Genomic DNA, 14,179 nt, shown 5'->3' on the forward strand with positions numbered 1-14,179 from the left:
AATAGTTTCAAGCCAAGTATTTTTTTTACCTCATGTATGGGGTTGGTTTTTGCTTTTTGGCCTATAAAAATAATTATTGAGGATTACAAGGAGTCAGATGGAGAAAATCAGAGTTAAAAGGAAATGTTTTATTGTTAAATTTAAGTATATGATTACATTCCTAGTTAAAAGAGCAACTATAAAGGGGAATACATTTAAAATTGAATACTAATTTATCACACAAAGTTCATAAACCCAGACTGATCCAAAGCCTCCTTTTTTACTAGAGCTAGCGGCCACCACACCTGAGCAATTGGAAATACTTACTGCTCTCACTTTCCTACCTGTTCAAAATCATTCTCAGCCTATAAATAGAATATTTGCTCATGGCAGGTTTCTCTACACTCTCCATAATGCAATCAATTATTGTTTAGTGCTGTTTCCCACCACCAATAATGAATGCCTTGATCAGAATCTGAGTGCTTTTCTGATTGCCCACAGTCCCTTCATTTCCAGTGCTTGCTCTCAATCAGATCAAGTGATTTAAATCTCATACTTAATTTAAAATAGATAAAGGAGGAATTTAAGATGTTTCATTCATGTAAATACCAATTTTATAACAATGAATATTATCTTTTATACTGTTACACAGCTTAATTTATTTCATCTAAGAGCAATAAAACAGAGTAAGCACTGAGCAATCCTAATAGCCAAGCAGAATCAAATTACAGAAGAAAAAGCTGACATCTGAATTATATGCATTAAGGTAAAATTACAGCTGAATTTGAGGATAATTTCATTCAATTTGACTTCAAGAAAGCAGTACTTCTTTGAGCATTAATTCAGAATTATACAAACCAAATAGTGTTTTGAATCTATAAAAATTATTTATTTTTAAAGATATAATTAAATTACTGATTGTGTGACGACAGCATATTGGTATTGAACATTTTAGTTAATCATGTACATTTCATGGCATAAATGTCAGAAATAACTCTGGGTTAGGAAACTAAAACAAGTTGTAAAAGTGTTTTTAACTGCTTGAAATACAGAGCTAAAGATGTAAGCAAGTTCATAAAAGGCATGATTTTGAGACAGACAGATTTAACTGTGCAATTTGTGGTGCAATTCCTCAAAAATAAGTCATGAGACTGATCTTATTTATTATTTAAGTAATGTCCTTGTCCAGGATAATCTTGGTCTAATGGGATTTTTTTCATGGAAAATTTGGGAGGCATTATCAACAGAATTAAAGGCTGAAACACTATTGGGGGGAGGCTATGGGAAGACAAGGAGTAATTCTTTTCTGGGATAATAAGGAAGGAATGACATTAAATATAAAATATCAGACAATCCAAAGCAAGGATTTCTTTGCTCTGGGAGCCAAGCAGAATTTCATTTATGAAATAGCAGCAGCCAGAGAAGATAAGACATCTGCATATTAACTGCTGACAAGCCAACCAGGGACCAATCCAACGACATGGGAATGAAGGAGACAAAAATGACAGGAACTGTCCAATACTCAGAATGATAAAAAACACTACTATTGCACAAAGTACCAGCAAAATCCCACCAGCAAAGCTGTATGTGGTTCTGGCCACCTTTTTTTTCCCAAGAAAGAGTGAATTAAACAGGATGAAGACTAAGCAAAGGCAACTGTAACTAACACAGAGATCAGAAATCTCTTGAGTGAAAGATGAAAACTACACACCAAAATCCAAAAGAAAAGATGTGACTTCACCTACAACAGTGAGCTGGATAAAAAATGAGAATGGAAAGGTAGTCTTAAGTTTTGAGACAAAGCCAGGACAAGTATAAATGAGTAAGCACCACTCACTAATAAATGCAGCCCATAAATGTATTTGAATTTCACAGCACTGAAGTTCAGAACAGCCTTCCAACAGGAACAATGAGGGAATGTGGCTTAACTAGATTGAAAGCGAAAATTAATAATTTTATACAGCATCACTGGAGCCATGTGAATTGTGGTAACAAAGCTCTTTCCCAACCCTGTGTTACAGAGCCCCTCAATGCAGTGTAAATAACCTTGGCAGGTATGACTATAACGCAAATACGATTCTTTCTCTCAAGAACAATTAAAAAACACTGTCAGTGCCAGTAATGTTACACTGACACGTTTTCCTCACCTCCATGGAAATGAAGCCACTTCCTGAATGATGAACTGACCCTTCCACTGCTAATTTCATTTCCTGTCTAGGAAACCTCTCCCTCCAACCCATTTGCTTTTGGTTCACAGTAAAAAAGAACTTAAATAATAACTGAACCCTCCTCAGAATTTCAACACAGTTCTCTCCAAACTACTGCATTTATCTTCAATGTAAGTGTCCAAAGGGCATAATCCACATTATGGACTAATAACCTGTAAAACAGCATTTTATGAACTGTAGCAGTTTTCAGCAATAAAAACAGAATCAATGGACTCAAGTTGATAACATTTTTTCCTACCCTACACTGGAATTAATTTAATTTTTATATTTTTTAAATTATGTGCATTTTTTAAAGCACTAGAACCTGTTTGGAGTCTACAAATCTCTATGCTTACAGCTATAGAAGACATATGTTATATAAACTCTTTTTTTTACCACCAGACTACACTCAAAATTTTGTAAATGACAATATTCACATAAGAAAGTAATGAAAATTAGACTATTTTTTATCTTCTCTTTCTTCTTCCTATTTTCTTCCCCTCCTCTCCTTATCAGAAATGCACTGTTCCATCTCACTATCTGAATAAAGGATGGCTCACTGCTATTTTAGCTTTAGTCATAAAAATTCATTACTTTAGTGTAATGAAAATCATACTGATGTGCCTCACAACTGCATAAATGTTCTGCTCAAAGAACACTACCTCCATGAAGCTCACCAAAAATAATTTTCCTTTATTTATAAAGCATTTCATAAAGCTTCATTTTATAAAGCAAGACTATTTCTTCATTTCTTTCCACAGTTTTCTCCTAGTTTAAACCAGAAAAAAAAAGCTTTTAACATATGTCACATACAATAAAGGCCCCAAAACCCAAATATTCAAAGTAAATTTTTTTTTGTCCATGTTGAATAACTGTGAAGTCAACATGAGCTACCTGGCAGCTCATATAATCAGGTAATTTGGATGATGCATTCACTTAATTTGGTGCAATCATATCCCATCTGGAGATAAGAACATTGGATATCAGGAAAAGAATTGCTTGGGTCAGAGAGAGACTCAAGAACACAAAATCACAGTTAAAGGTAAAAATTATCAGTGCAAAAGACTGAGCAGTTCTTCAATTCCTCTTTCCACAGGCTGAATATCAATTCAGTAATTTCCTGCTGTCCTACAGATGCTATACAAGAGAGCTTTAACTAAGCAATGGTTAACTGAAGGGTATTATTTTATATAAACCAAACACTGCTGTTTTGAATTACAGTGTACCCTTGATTTTATTTACACAGCTTTGTGAAGTTCCAGATGATTCACTTCAGCCACCCTTGTTTGCAAATGGACATTCAGTAAATTATCTTTGTGCAGGGAAAACATTTGGCTATTGAGGGATTTTTCCGTTCATTCATTCATTTATTTATTCATTCCTACTTCTGGAATTTCAGGTGAATTACTGGAACAAATTTAACAAAAATGAAGGAATTTGATTCCACCAACACTGACATGTGTAGTTACTAATCACACTGAGGTGTGGTAAGAAAAGCTGTAGGGAACACTAATGTAAATTATCTGCTAACAGAGAACATTGAAAATTCCTGGTTTTGAGGTACCTGTACAAGTAATAAAGATACTTAGGCCAAATATCTTCACAGGGTTTTAAGAATGACGTTTTTATCAAAAGGCCACATTTCACATTTACTCAAATAACATGGTAGTAATACTGACAGCTCAGGAGAGAAAACAAAGACCAGACCGGGACCTCTGTCAATGCAATCACACCATGATTTAGGAATTATATCAGAACTCAGAAGCTGTAGGGGTATCGTGGACTCATCTAAATATTTAAGCAATTCAGAATTTCATAGAAAAAGAATTAAGCAACTTCTGTTCCACATAAACTAAATTATAAACCATCCAGCCCTCCAGGCAGAAGCCTGAACAATCAGCTGAGCTATATGGTAATTTATCCAGTAACCTTTGAAATGTGTGTCCCATGATCCACCTGAACCACAAACAGAGAAACAAATGCAAATCAAGAACACTGTCTGTTGTCACTACATTTAACATAATCTATGTGCAATTCTAAATGTCAACATCTAATCAAGCCTAATCTATTATTTATCTTCTTTTTTGTTTTCAAAATATCCACAACACAAATTTCCGTCAGTTTTTATTTCTTCAGGCACATCTCTCAAGTTTGAAATGCATCTGTCAGACTAGAGCTATTGAAAATAATTTCCTAATTTGCTTTAAAGTAATGGAAACCTACTAATGATAAGGCCTCAGGGCATTACTTAAAATCCAAACTACTCGTTATAAAATTGTAAGGAGAATTATTAGTGGTAAAGTGAACAGGATGAGTGTTACTAGAACTTTAAATGTACTTAGTGATGCTGAAGGGATGCCATGAGAAAGGAACAGAGCAGGAAACTCCCTACAAGTGTGACTTCCATTGGCCTCCTCTATGGTTTTTTAACTTGTTAATTAACTCTTTGAACTTCCAACAGAGTTTTTTGCCTTCTGAACATGGAGTTTGAACATGGAAACGCAAGTTTTAAAATTCCTTTGTTGCTTAATGTAAACCACCAGTAAAGTGCATGTTTTCATTATCATCTAATGCTGACCCCCTGGAAGATGGAAGCTCTCTTGCCTTAAGTAATTCAGTTGATTTAGGAGAGGATTGCACTGTCAGTCTAAATAAAGCACCCTAGGTGAATGATATGTGAAGGGGGAGAGAAAGAAATGAAGCTTTCAAAATATAGAATCTGCAGTGGGAAAGTTTGTATCACCTACATTTTTACACTAATTGGATTAACAACTCCCACACCCGAAAGTCAGGAAAAGCCAGAGCTGAAGCTCAGAGTCTCCATCAAAGAGAGCCGACTCCCACACCAGTGGGAGTCAAACAGCTCCCTGGGCCTGCTGGCCAAGGTTCCTGCTGGGAGACCTTGCTCTCAGGAAGGCTTTCAAGAGACCAGGTACACAAAATGGCAAAAAGGTATCAAGTCTTTAATTCGTGTGGTACAAACCTACTTCATCTGCAGTCAGCATTTTGAGAAACTGAGTTTTGATATATTACGGATTTTTGAAACAGAAGACAGTGTTCCTAGCAGAGAACAACTTAGTTATGGACAGGAAGAAAAATAAGAAAAGGAAGAAAAATGAGATTCACTGAAGACTACACTAAAAGCCAAGGTCCTGTGTCTACCCCTGCCACCTACATCTGACAACATCAAATACTAATTCCTTGGAATTTGCACTGGGTGTCACAGACTGGTCACCTAAACTAAAAGCTTTGGCCTTTAACTCTTCTCCTCAGATCAGTGCTGTACAGACATGAAGGCTTACTCAAAAGAGTATTGTGAAAATAGTGGTTTTGAAGACATCCAGTACTGAAAAATAAACTTGGCATGCAGCCTAAAGTTTGCACAGAGCCTTGGACTAAACAACAGTCACAAAAAATGCTGGATTCCTTCCAACCACCAGCATTCATCTTGCTGCAGCAGATGAGATGCCCTTCAGATAGTCAGTAGATAAACTGGAGGATATAATATCATTATATTCATCTGCATCAAGAGAAACTACTAAAATGACATGGAATACCATCAGATTTCCTGGCTGCCTTTTGTAATTCCAGATTTATCCAGATGCAGCTTTTTTATGACACCTGTCTCCAGTGGACCATCCTTCCTCTGTGCAGTGCACCCAATCACTCCTTTTTCTTTGATAACAACACCATCTTACAAAGGCAAATTCTTGCCCTTACTTTGAGATGTGTATCAATATTTCTTAAAGAAGAAAATTTGCTTAACTCTTTCGGGAATTCTGTGTCTTGGAATCTGTAACCTAATGACTTTTTGACCACATAACAAAATCACAGGGTAAGCACTCCTACAGTTGTCTCAACAGCAACAGTTTGGGTTCCCATCATATCTGATGGAGACTGAGAGGGAGTTTGGCTGAGAGGATCTAGTGTGCCACAGTCTCATTGTGTTTCTCCATTCCTAAATGCTAACAGTATCCATATTTACCTAAATTAAATGGTCCTCTAAAAAATAAATTCCGCTAAACTAAATTGTTAAATCTAAAATAAGCCTCTAAGTGGGTGCTTCTACTGTATCATTGTGGTGTGGAAGTGTTTAGCAACTGCTGCAATACAAACAAAAGCAATCTACCAGAGACAAAGGTTTTACATTTCCCTTGCTTTTCTTTTCAAAGATCTTCAGGAGCCACACACAACTGAGAGTAAAGGACTGTGCAATTTTATATGGTCCCAGCTTGTTTAGTAGAAAGTGCTGAATTCAAAACACATTTTGAAATATGAATCCTTCATCCAAATGCTTTCCATGCAATCAATTTCCAGCCACAAATACTGGAAACACTACAGAAGAAAATTATAAGGTCCCCTTTGATTTTTTTTTTTTTCTAATGTGTCCAAAATATATTTGAACAAATCTAAATTTTAGCAAATTTTTTTTCCTGTAAAATTTTATTTTAAACCAGCAAGTGAAACCCACTGAGAAAATCAGCCTGGGAACACTCAAAAAGATAACCACTTTTATCCAGATTAAAATGCTAGTGCATTATCTTATGGAATGCTTTCTAATTTCTTTTATTCCTTTATTTTAAGCAAGAAGCAACCAGCAGTTAGAGAATACAAAGTACAGCAGCAAGTACTAACCAAGGGTCCCCAGCCAAAACAAACCACTCATTACATGCATCAATGATACTGTTTGCTATATGTGACTTTTCCCCTTTTGTTCTAGGTGCAGAAGCCATTAAGTGGATTGAGGCAGTGGAGCTCCCAGCAAATTCACCTTTTAACTGTGTTCTCATCGTGTGTGTGCACCTCCACAGGGGCTTGTTACACACGGTGGCTGCTGCCCACCTTTCCTTCTGCACTGAAGTGACACAGCACTATTCCAGTCTAAGCCCTGTGGAATGTCAAAAGCATGTTGGCATGAAGGAAAGCTGTGCTATCAGTGCACTTAACACACCCACATATTAAAATGTTCCCTCTGGACCGCTGTGTTTATGTCACAGCTTCTCACCTAAGTATTGCTTGTGCTGTCCCACCTCCCCTCATTAACCTCTCCTCTTGGAGAATCTGTCAGCAAACACCAGACACCTTCAAAAAGTGTCTGGGACTCAGTCAACTTACAGCAAACAGAACCATCTCTCAGGAGATGAAAAAATAAAAAATAAATCTGCCAGCTTCTTAGAAATCTACCTAAACACAAACCAGGAATTTCAGTTCGGAGACAAAATACATTTTAAATCTTCAGGCTGCTCTACAGAAAGGAAATTTTATTTTCAATCTAATCTCCTCATGTAATAAATGCTCTTGAATTTTAAAGACCTGACCCTACATGACTGTCAAAAGAAATGCCAATAATATTACAGCATTTTTTATTCTAGTCTTAATTTAAATGTCAAAATACCCTGAACTTTCTTTAAAAACACAGAATAACTACTGATGCTTTATATATTTAGAATAGGAACAGATCCATAAACCAAAGCAATAGTTACTGCTGGCTTGAAGGTGGAGGAGTACCATGAGCTACTGCAAAACAATTGTTTAAAGACCAGAAAACTGTACAATATCGTAAACCAGAGGGGGAGAAATACCCATGCATTGTCTGGACAGAAGTTTATTTATTATCTATAAAATTATCTACAGCCTCATTAAAATATCTTTATTTATTAAAATTAACAAATCTCTAATTATTAATTATCAAAGTATTCAGCACTTTTTTTTTCCCTACAGGATGACAGAACACAAATATCAGTAAGTGAGAGAAATGCTGACTTCAAGAAGTATTATGTTGTATGAATGAGACAAACAGCAGAACTATGGAGTAGGAAAATCTTTAGGGGGCTTTGTTTTGGGTTTTGTTGAGATAATTTTGAGTTTTGTTTTAGTTTGGCTTTTGGGGGTTTTTAATACAGTGGATTAGCCAGCTTCAAATATAGGACATATAGTTTATTTAAAGCCAAGATTGGTTTCTAAGCTTTGCTCTGCACCGCATTAAAATTAGTACTGAGGTCACAAATGGCTGCTGGATTAACTGAAGTGATTTCTCCTTAATGATTATTTTGAACAGACTGGTTCTTAGATGTGGGAATGATCAATAGCTGACCTACACAAAAGATGTTTCAATATTGATAATGAAAGCATCCTTGGAAATAAAGGAAGAATGAGGGGATTATGAGAAACAAAGAAGCTAAAGATGATTTCACTGTTTAATTTTAATCATTTTTGTATGGTCCAGAAAGAAATCCTGAAAAAAACCCATGTTTTTATCATGTGAGAGACATCTTTTCAGCAGTAATTAGCAGTTCTAACACCTTATCATAAAGACTGATATGTCATTTACAAGGTAAAAAACAGCTTCTGAAGGCATATTGTTCACAGCAGATAGTTTTTGTATTGACCTCTCCTGCATTATAACACAGCTTCTGGAGGTCAGGAGAGATTATGGATAAATAATTTATCTAGAGTTGTCTATTTCCATCCACCTTATCATTCTCTCTGTCACAGAGTTCAGCATGTTAAGGGGCATATCAAACACAAGGCCAGCCTCATCTTTGTGTCAACGCCACATTGGGGAAATCCAAGGATCCTAATGAAACATTCCAGCTAACACACACAGCTGGAAAAGGAATATATCCTAGCTATGCTATATTGGGATCTAAGAACAACAGAACCCTTCCCATATTGTACACAAGCACAATTTTCTCAAGATCCCTGATCAGTTAAATGAGATTTTTAAACATTAGACTTTCCATTAAAAAAAAATAAATTAGCCAACAAAATGGATATTGACTTACTGTGTATCTTAACTAACAAACAACCTGCTGAACTTTTCAACTTTTCTAAAATTCTCAAGTGAAAATTTTAACATCAGATATCCTAAACGAACACTCAAGGAGAGTTAAGAGCTAGAAGTATCTATCTGGAAAGACAGAGATTTTAATAAGAAAAACTCAATTTCCTACATGCTTTTTCATTCTCTCTTTTTCCTCAGTAAACTTTTTGACCTCCCAGGAGGAATGATGTCTGACCAGAGTTAAACTGGAAAACTCCAGGAAAACAGTTCCTCTGTGGTGTTTTCTCTCCTTCAAATTACAGGAAAAGTAATATATTTATTAGGTTTAAAACTCTATCTATGCATTTCTTAATATTTAGTATTTCCATACCAATCATTCTCATTTGTCAAAAAAAACCCAACAAAACTTAAACAAAATATACAGACAGCCCTCAGTGCTAACAAATACAACACTAGGAATGTACCCTGAACCATTAATTGCAAATCTTTTCATTTCATGGCATACAAATCGAGGCTCTTGGATAACAAGTCATTTCATGAGTATCTACAACTGCAGAGGTTCCCAAGGCTTCATTAGCACACAAGTCCATATGGATGTGGGATTTTACACATGGATAAAAAATATTGTTAAAAGTTTCTTAAGAACTTGAAACTAAAATATAATTTTGCTCATGATTTTATCTACATGCTGAAAAGGGAGTGACACATGTTTACTGTAATAGCTTCGCTTATTTAACTTTCTCTTGTTTCTGTAATGATATAAATGCTTATTAAAGTATGAGCTGGACAACAAAACAGAAGAATTCAGCAGGACTAGCACAGCACAGGCAGCAGCACAGCCTTTCTACAGTACCTTAAGTCCTCAAAGAGATATCCTCTAGCAGTAAAACATCACATTCATTCAGAGAAAAGTTCAGTCTCTCCACACTTAGTCCCTGGTCTCCCTATTGCTACAGTAAAAAACCTGAGTTCTGTATTCAGAAAGAGTGCCTATGTGTGGTGGATTGCACTTCTGGAAGAATAAATATGTGAATGAAAATGAGCCAATTTCTCTGAACTGATGAATACCTCCAGGTCATTAGTAATCTACCTGATATTTTACTACCAGAATCAAAAAGCTTTATTACCTACTTTGAGCCACCCAATTTATATCAAGTGTAATCACTGTAAAAATAAAGGCTGTATGAATTTCAGAACTGACATTTGACACTATTGCTTACTTCACTTTCTTTTTTTTTTTTTTTGTAAGAAGAGAAAAACTAATGCAGGTGCCTTTTAGAGGTATGAATAAAAAGACCAACCTTGCATAACCTGACAAAAAGTAATGATACCTGTAAACTTAAAAAGCAACAGCTTTTTTTACACTTCACTGATAGGCATGACTCATTATAAACTCTGCAAGTTCTATAGTTGGCATCAGGAATTAATTGTCTGGTGATACACAATGGCAGATACAACCTGAAAGGAGCCAGGGTACAGAAACTCTTTCTGACATATATGTAGGAACAAATATGGTTTCTGATTTTTATATATGCAGAAACATTTATGAGTGCATGCTTAGCACAGGAAACTGTTGAGCCATTACCTGGTGTGACCTTTATCTTAAAAGCTCCCACAAGTTTTGCACAAGGAGCTGCACAGGTCAGATGCCATTATCTGTAATTTTATTAGCAATTGCCCAATTCATGGTGTTCTGGCAAGCAAAGAACAAAGCTACACCACAGCACGCTGAAACCTTGCACAGTAGCCTGTTCACACTGAATGTCAAGGACAACCACTGAAAATTTGTATGAACGTGCAGGAACTCAACCTCCACCATTAATTCCACCTCTGTTCCAAGCAGTTCTGCCACACACTGCAGTGGTTACTCCTCCTATGCAATTCCAAACCCTACAGGGCTTTTCTGAGCAGTAAAAATTAGACCTTGGCATGGTCATAATATGTTTTTGAACTGACCACTTCATGAAGATGAATGAGTAAGTTCACTTCCCTGCCAATAGTACTGTTTGTGCCTGCCTTGCTACAGATTCTCTAAGACACCACACATTGATTTACTGGGTGAAGAATGACAACCTAAGAGCCTTAGAGCTATATGAAAAAAAAATTGTAATTCTTTCTGTTTGACAAGACCAAAAATGATTAATCCCAGCATGGTTATAATAACAATTTATAAGACCAGAGTATATTATTTTTCTGAAAATCCCTCTTTAATAACAGGAAACAAACCATTAAGAATGAAGTGGAAGGGCTGTCTGTTTACCAAGTCAGATTAATAAACCTTTTCCACTTCCCAAACTGATTGTTTTTACCCAAACAATCAAGAGACAAACAAAACAAGACATTCCTTTTCAATTTACTATTAATGCTGGTATGTTTCTGAACACAAAACAGAAGACAAAATATACAGATAGCCAAGTTAATATATCATTATAATAATGATTAGTGAAAATCCAACAGCAATTATTCCAGACATTTTCAAGACAGGCATGCTGAAAATATCACTTCAGGAAAATTTAAAGAGATCATGCTTCCTCACAAGATTTTAAAAAATTCTTTGCAGCTGGGATTCCAAGTATTAGTAACTGGCATTTTAACCTTCCACATTTATGCGTTTACACAATGGGCAACTTTTTTATTGTAGTAATTTCCTTTCCTTCAATTCCTGCATTTAGAGAAAGTTATCATTAAAAGCAGACTCTTTTTGCTAGCATTTTATTAACAAGGTGGGGGGGTGTGTATGAAAGCATGTTGGACTGTTTAATTCAGCCCATTTTCAGTTCACTTGGGTTTTGTTGAGTTATACTTATTATTTGATTTCTATGGTGATAATGCGGTACCAAAGATAAGAGGCTACTCGTTTTACTGAAGTTTGGAAGCAATGTGCAGAAAAAGAAGTTACTCAGAAGTTAGGAAATTCACCAGTACTCTCTGCAGCCAACACATCAGCACCTGGACTTGTTAGGAAAAGTTACATCAACAACAAGAAACCACTGCATCCCTGAAAGGCTTTTGGCAACTATCTTCCCCGTCCTTTAAAAACACCATTAAAACACTTTAAAAACACTATTTAAACACTACTAATTTAATCCCAGAATATAAAACACTAGTTCAGAAACCTAAACTAAGTTGCATAAATTGATAAAAAAAACTCTTTGCCTTTGATGCTCTTATGCTGTCTTAGCTGCTCTACAACACCAAGAAGACATTTTTTTTAAAATCACCTTTATGTGTGGTGTTAGGCCTTGTGGTAATGCAGCAGACATTAGCATGCACTAATGCCTGTGACATCAAAGGAAAACTGGCTTGTGCCACTGTGAGAGTCTGATGTCTTCCAAGACATAAGAAATATTAAAATCAGCCTTGATATGATTGCAAGCTCTTCAGTTGTAAACTGGAGTTATTCCTAGCATTTAGCATGGGAGAGGTAAAGGAATCACACTAACTTGGAATGTCCTTGCCATAACTCATCCTGATGGCACAGGGGCTTTGTGGCCATACTATAGTTCTTCCCTGTTTTCTAGAGATCTTATTTTACTGTTACTGAGGCTGATAAAAAGAGCACTGAAAACAGACTGCAGAGCAGAACTGTGAAAAAACACTAACTATATACTTGATAGTACTCCACGACTAAACCCAGTTTGTCTTCTTTCACCTTTAGTTTCCACCATTGCCAGTTTCAACGCTCCTTTCAATACAGCAGGTAAAGCAACCTCTGTCAGCAGCAACATTTAGAGCTACTCCTCAGTTCCTGTATTTTCCGTCACATCACACTAAAATCTCAAAAAAGCCAAACTGTACAAAAATAATGTTAAAAGCACAGAAGCCTCTCATACATATGGAGAAATAGATGCACCCTCTGCGACTCAAACAGACAGATGCACATAAAACAAGCAGTTTAGGAAATTCTCTGCTTTATCCAGATGTTCGATAACATGGAACATGATGTTTCATAATCAGGTCTGGGCTCTTTCTTTTAGTTCTTCCTAACAAAATATTGTATCCTCTGGGCGTGCTACGCATTTTTATTCCTATAAACGGGATGATTCCCTTCTTAATCCCGAGGTATTTCTCTAAAACGCACACCTTACAACCCGAAGAATTAAAATAAGGTCTTCTGTGCGACCTGATGAGCATGCACCTGTTACAAAGATTTTAAATGGGATTTTTTTTCAGACAATCAGCCCGGAGTATGCAGAAATTACGTGTTAAGGGCAGTCAGGCACCTTTGAACAGTTCGCTCACCAGTAGCAATTCCCCTTAAGGGGCGATGAGCTCTCTCAAACCCATTCTATAGCATTTGCGTTCGGCAGGACGGAACCAGACCATAAACCCACATTTCCAATGAAATGATGCCACCGCTCCACCTCGCCGGGAGGCAACTTTCGCTTTCCTGCTCTCACTCCCAGCCCGCGGTGGCTGAGGGTGCCCGGGGGACAGCGGAGCGCTCCCGGCAGCCGCGGAGTTCTCCCCGCCGGGGGACGGCAGCGGAGCCCCGCCGCTCCTCTGGCCGCAAGCACCCAACTTTTGGGGCCGGCAGGAAGGGGCGGCCGCCGGGAGGCGCCCGGTCCTGCACCCCTGTGGCCCCGCATCCCCATCCGCGGCCGGGAGAGGCCGAGCTGGCGGCCGCAGGTGCGGACCCCGCCCTCCATCCCCTCACAGCCTTCGCCCGCCGGAAAGTTGCGGGGAGCCCGCAGCCGCGGCCGCCCTCACTCACCGTGGTTGCTGGCGACGTGCCCGGCGGCGGCGGGGCGCGCTGTCAGCAGGGGGAGGAAGAGGCCGACTCTCCAGAGCAATGCCCTCACCTCACTACACCCCATGGCTGGTGCCCGCCGAGCGCTCCGCGACCTCGGCCCGCCGAGGCTGCCCGTGCTCCCTCAGGCCGGCGGGGACCGCCGCCGCCCCTCCGGGCTGCGCTGCCTGCACTGCCGCCCGGGGCTGCGCGGGCCGGGCCGGGCGCATCCACCGCCGGGGTCCCGGGGCACGGCGGCAGCGCGGGGGGCGAGGGCGGGCGGGGGCGCCGGGACCCCGCTGCCGCCCTGCCGTGAGGGGCGGCGGCGCCGGCAACGGAGAGCTCCGGCAACTTCCAGGCGGTGGCGGCGGCGGGCGGGGGGATCGCGCCCCGCTCCTTCCGCCGGCTCGGGCCGGTGGCACCTTCAGCCCCGCAGGAGCGCCCCTGGCAGCCTCAGCAGCCTCCGGCGCGGCGGCAGCC

The 14,179-nt window shown here is 38.8% G+C and overlaps 1 protein-coding gene across 8 annotated transcripts in view; it reads right to left on the bottom strand.

The window, feature by feature from the left end:
- The window catches only part of EPHA6 (EPH receptor A6), a 371,203-nt gene extending 357,391 nt beyond the window's left edge, over window positions 1-13,812 (bottom strand). For 4 of the 8 annotated variants that reach the window (XM_086884182.1, XM_086884181.1, XM_086884187.1 and 1 more), the window contains exon 1: window positions 13,685-13,796. In XM_086884182.1, the coding sequence (XP_086740308.1) occupies window positions 13,685-13,787 (103 nt within the window). In that variant the 5' untranslated portion in view covers window positions 13,788-13,796. Of the gene's footprint in view, window positions 1-13,684 lie in introns of all 8 variants that reach the window. The other 4 variants (XM_086884184.1, XM_086884183.1, XM_086884188.1 and 1 more) reach the window with 2 other exon arrangements.
- Window positions 13,813-14,179: the final 367 nt, after the last annotated feature.

The sequence above is a fragment of the Cyanistes caeruleus genome, chromosome 3 (assembly GCF_971803275.1).
Source record: "Cyanistes caeruleus chromosome 3, bCyaCae1.hap1.1, whole genome shotgun sequence".
In the NCBI taxonomy this organism is placed as follows: domain Eukaryota; kingdom Metazoa; phylum Chordata; class Aves; order Passeriformes; family Paridae; genus Cyanistes; species Cyanistes caeruleus.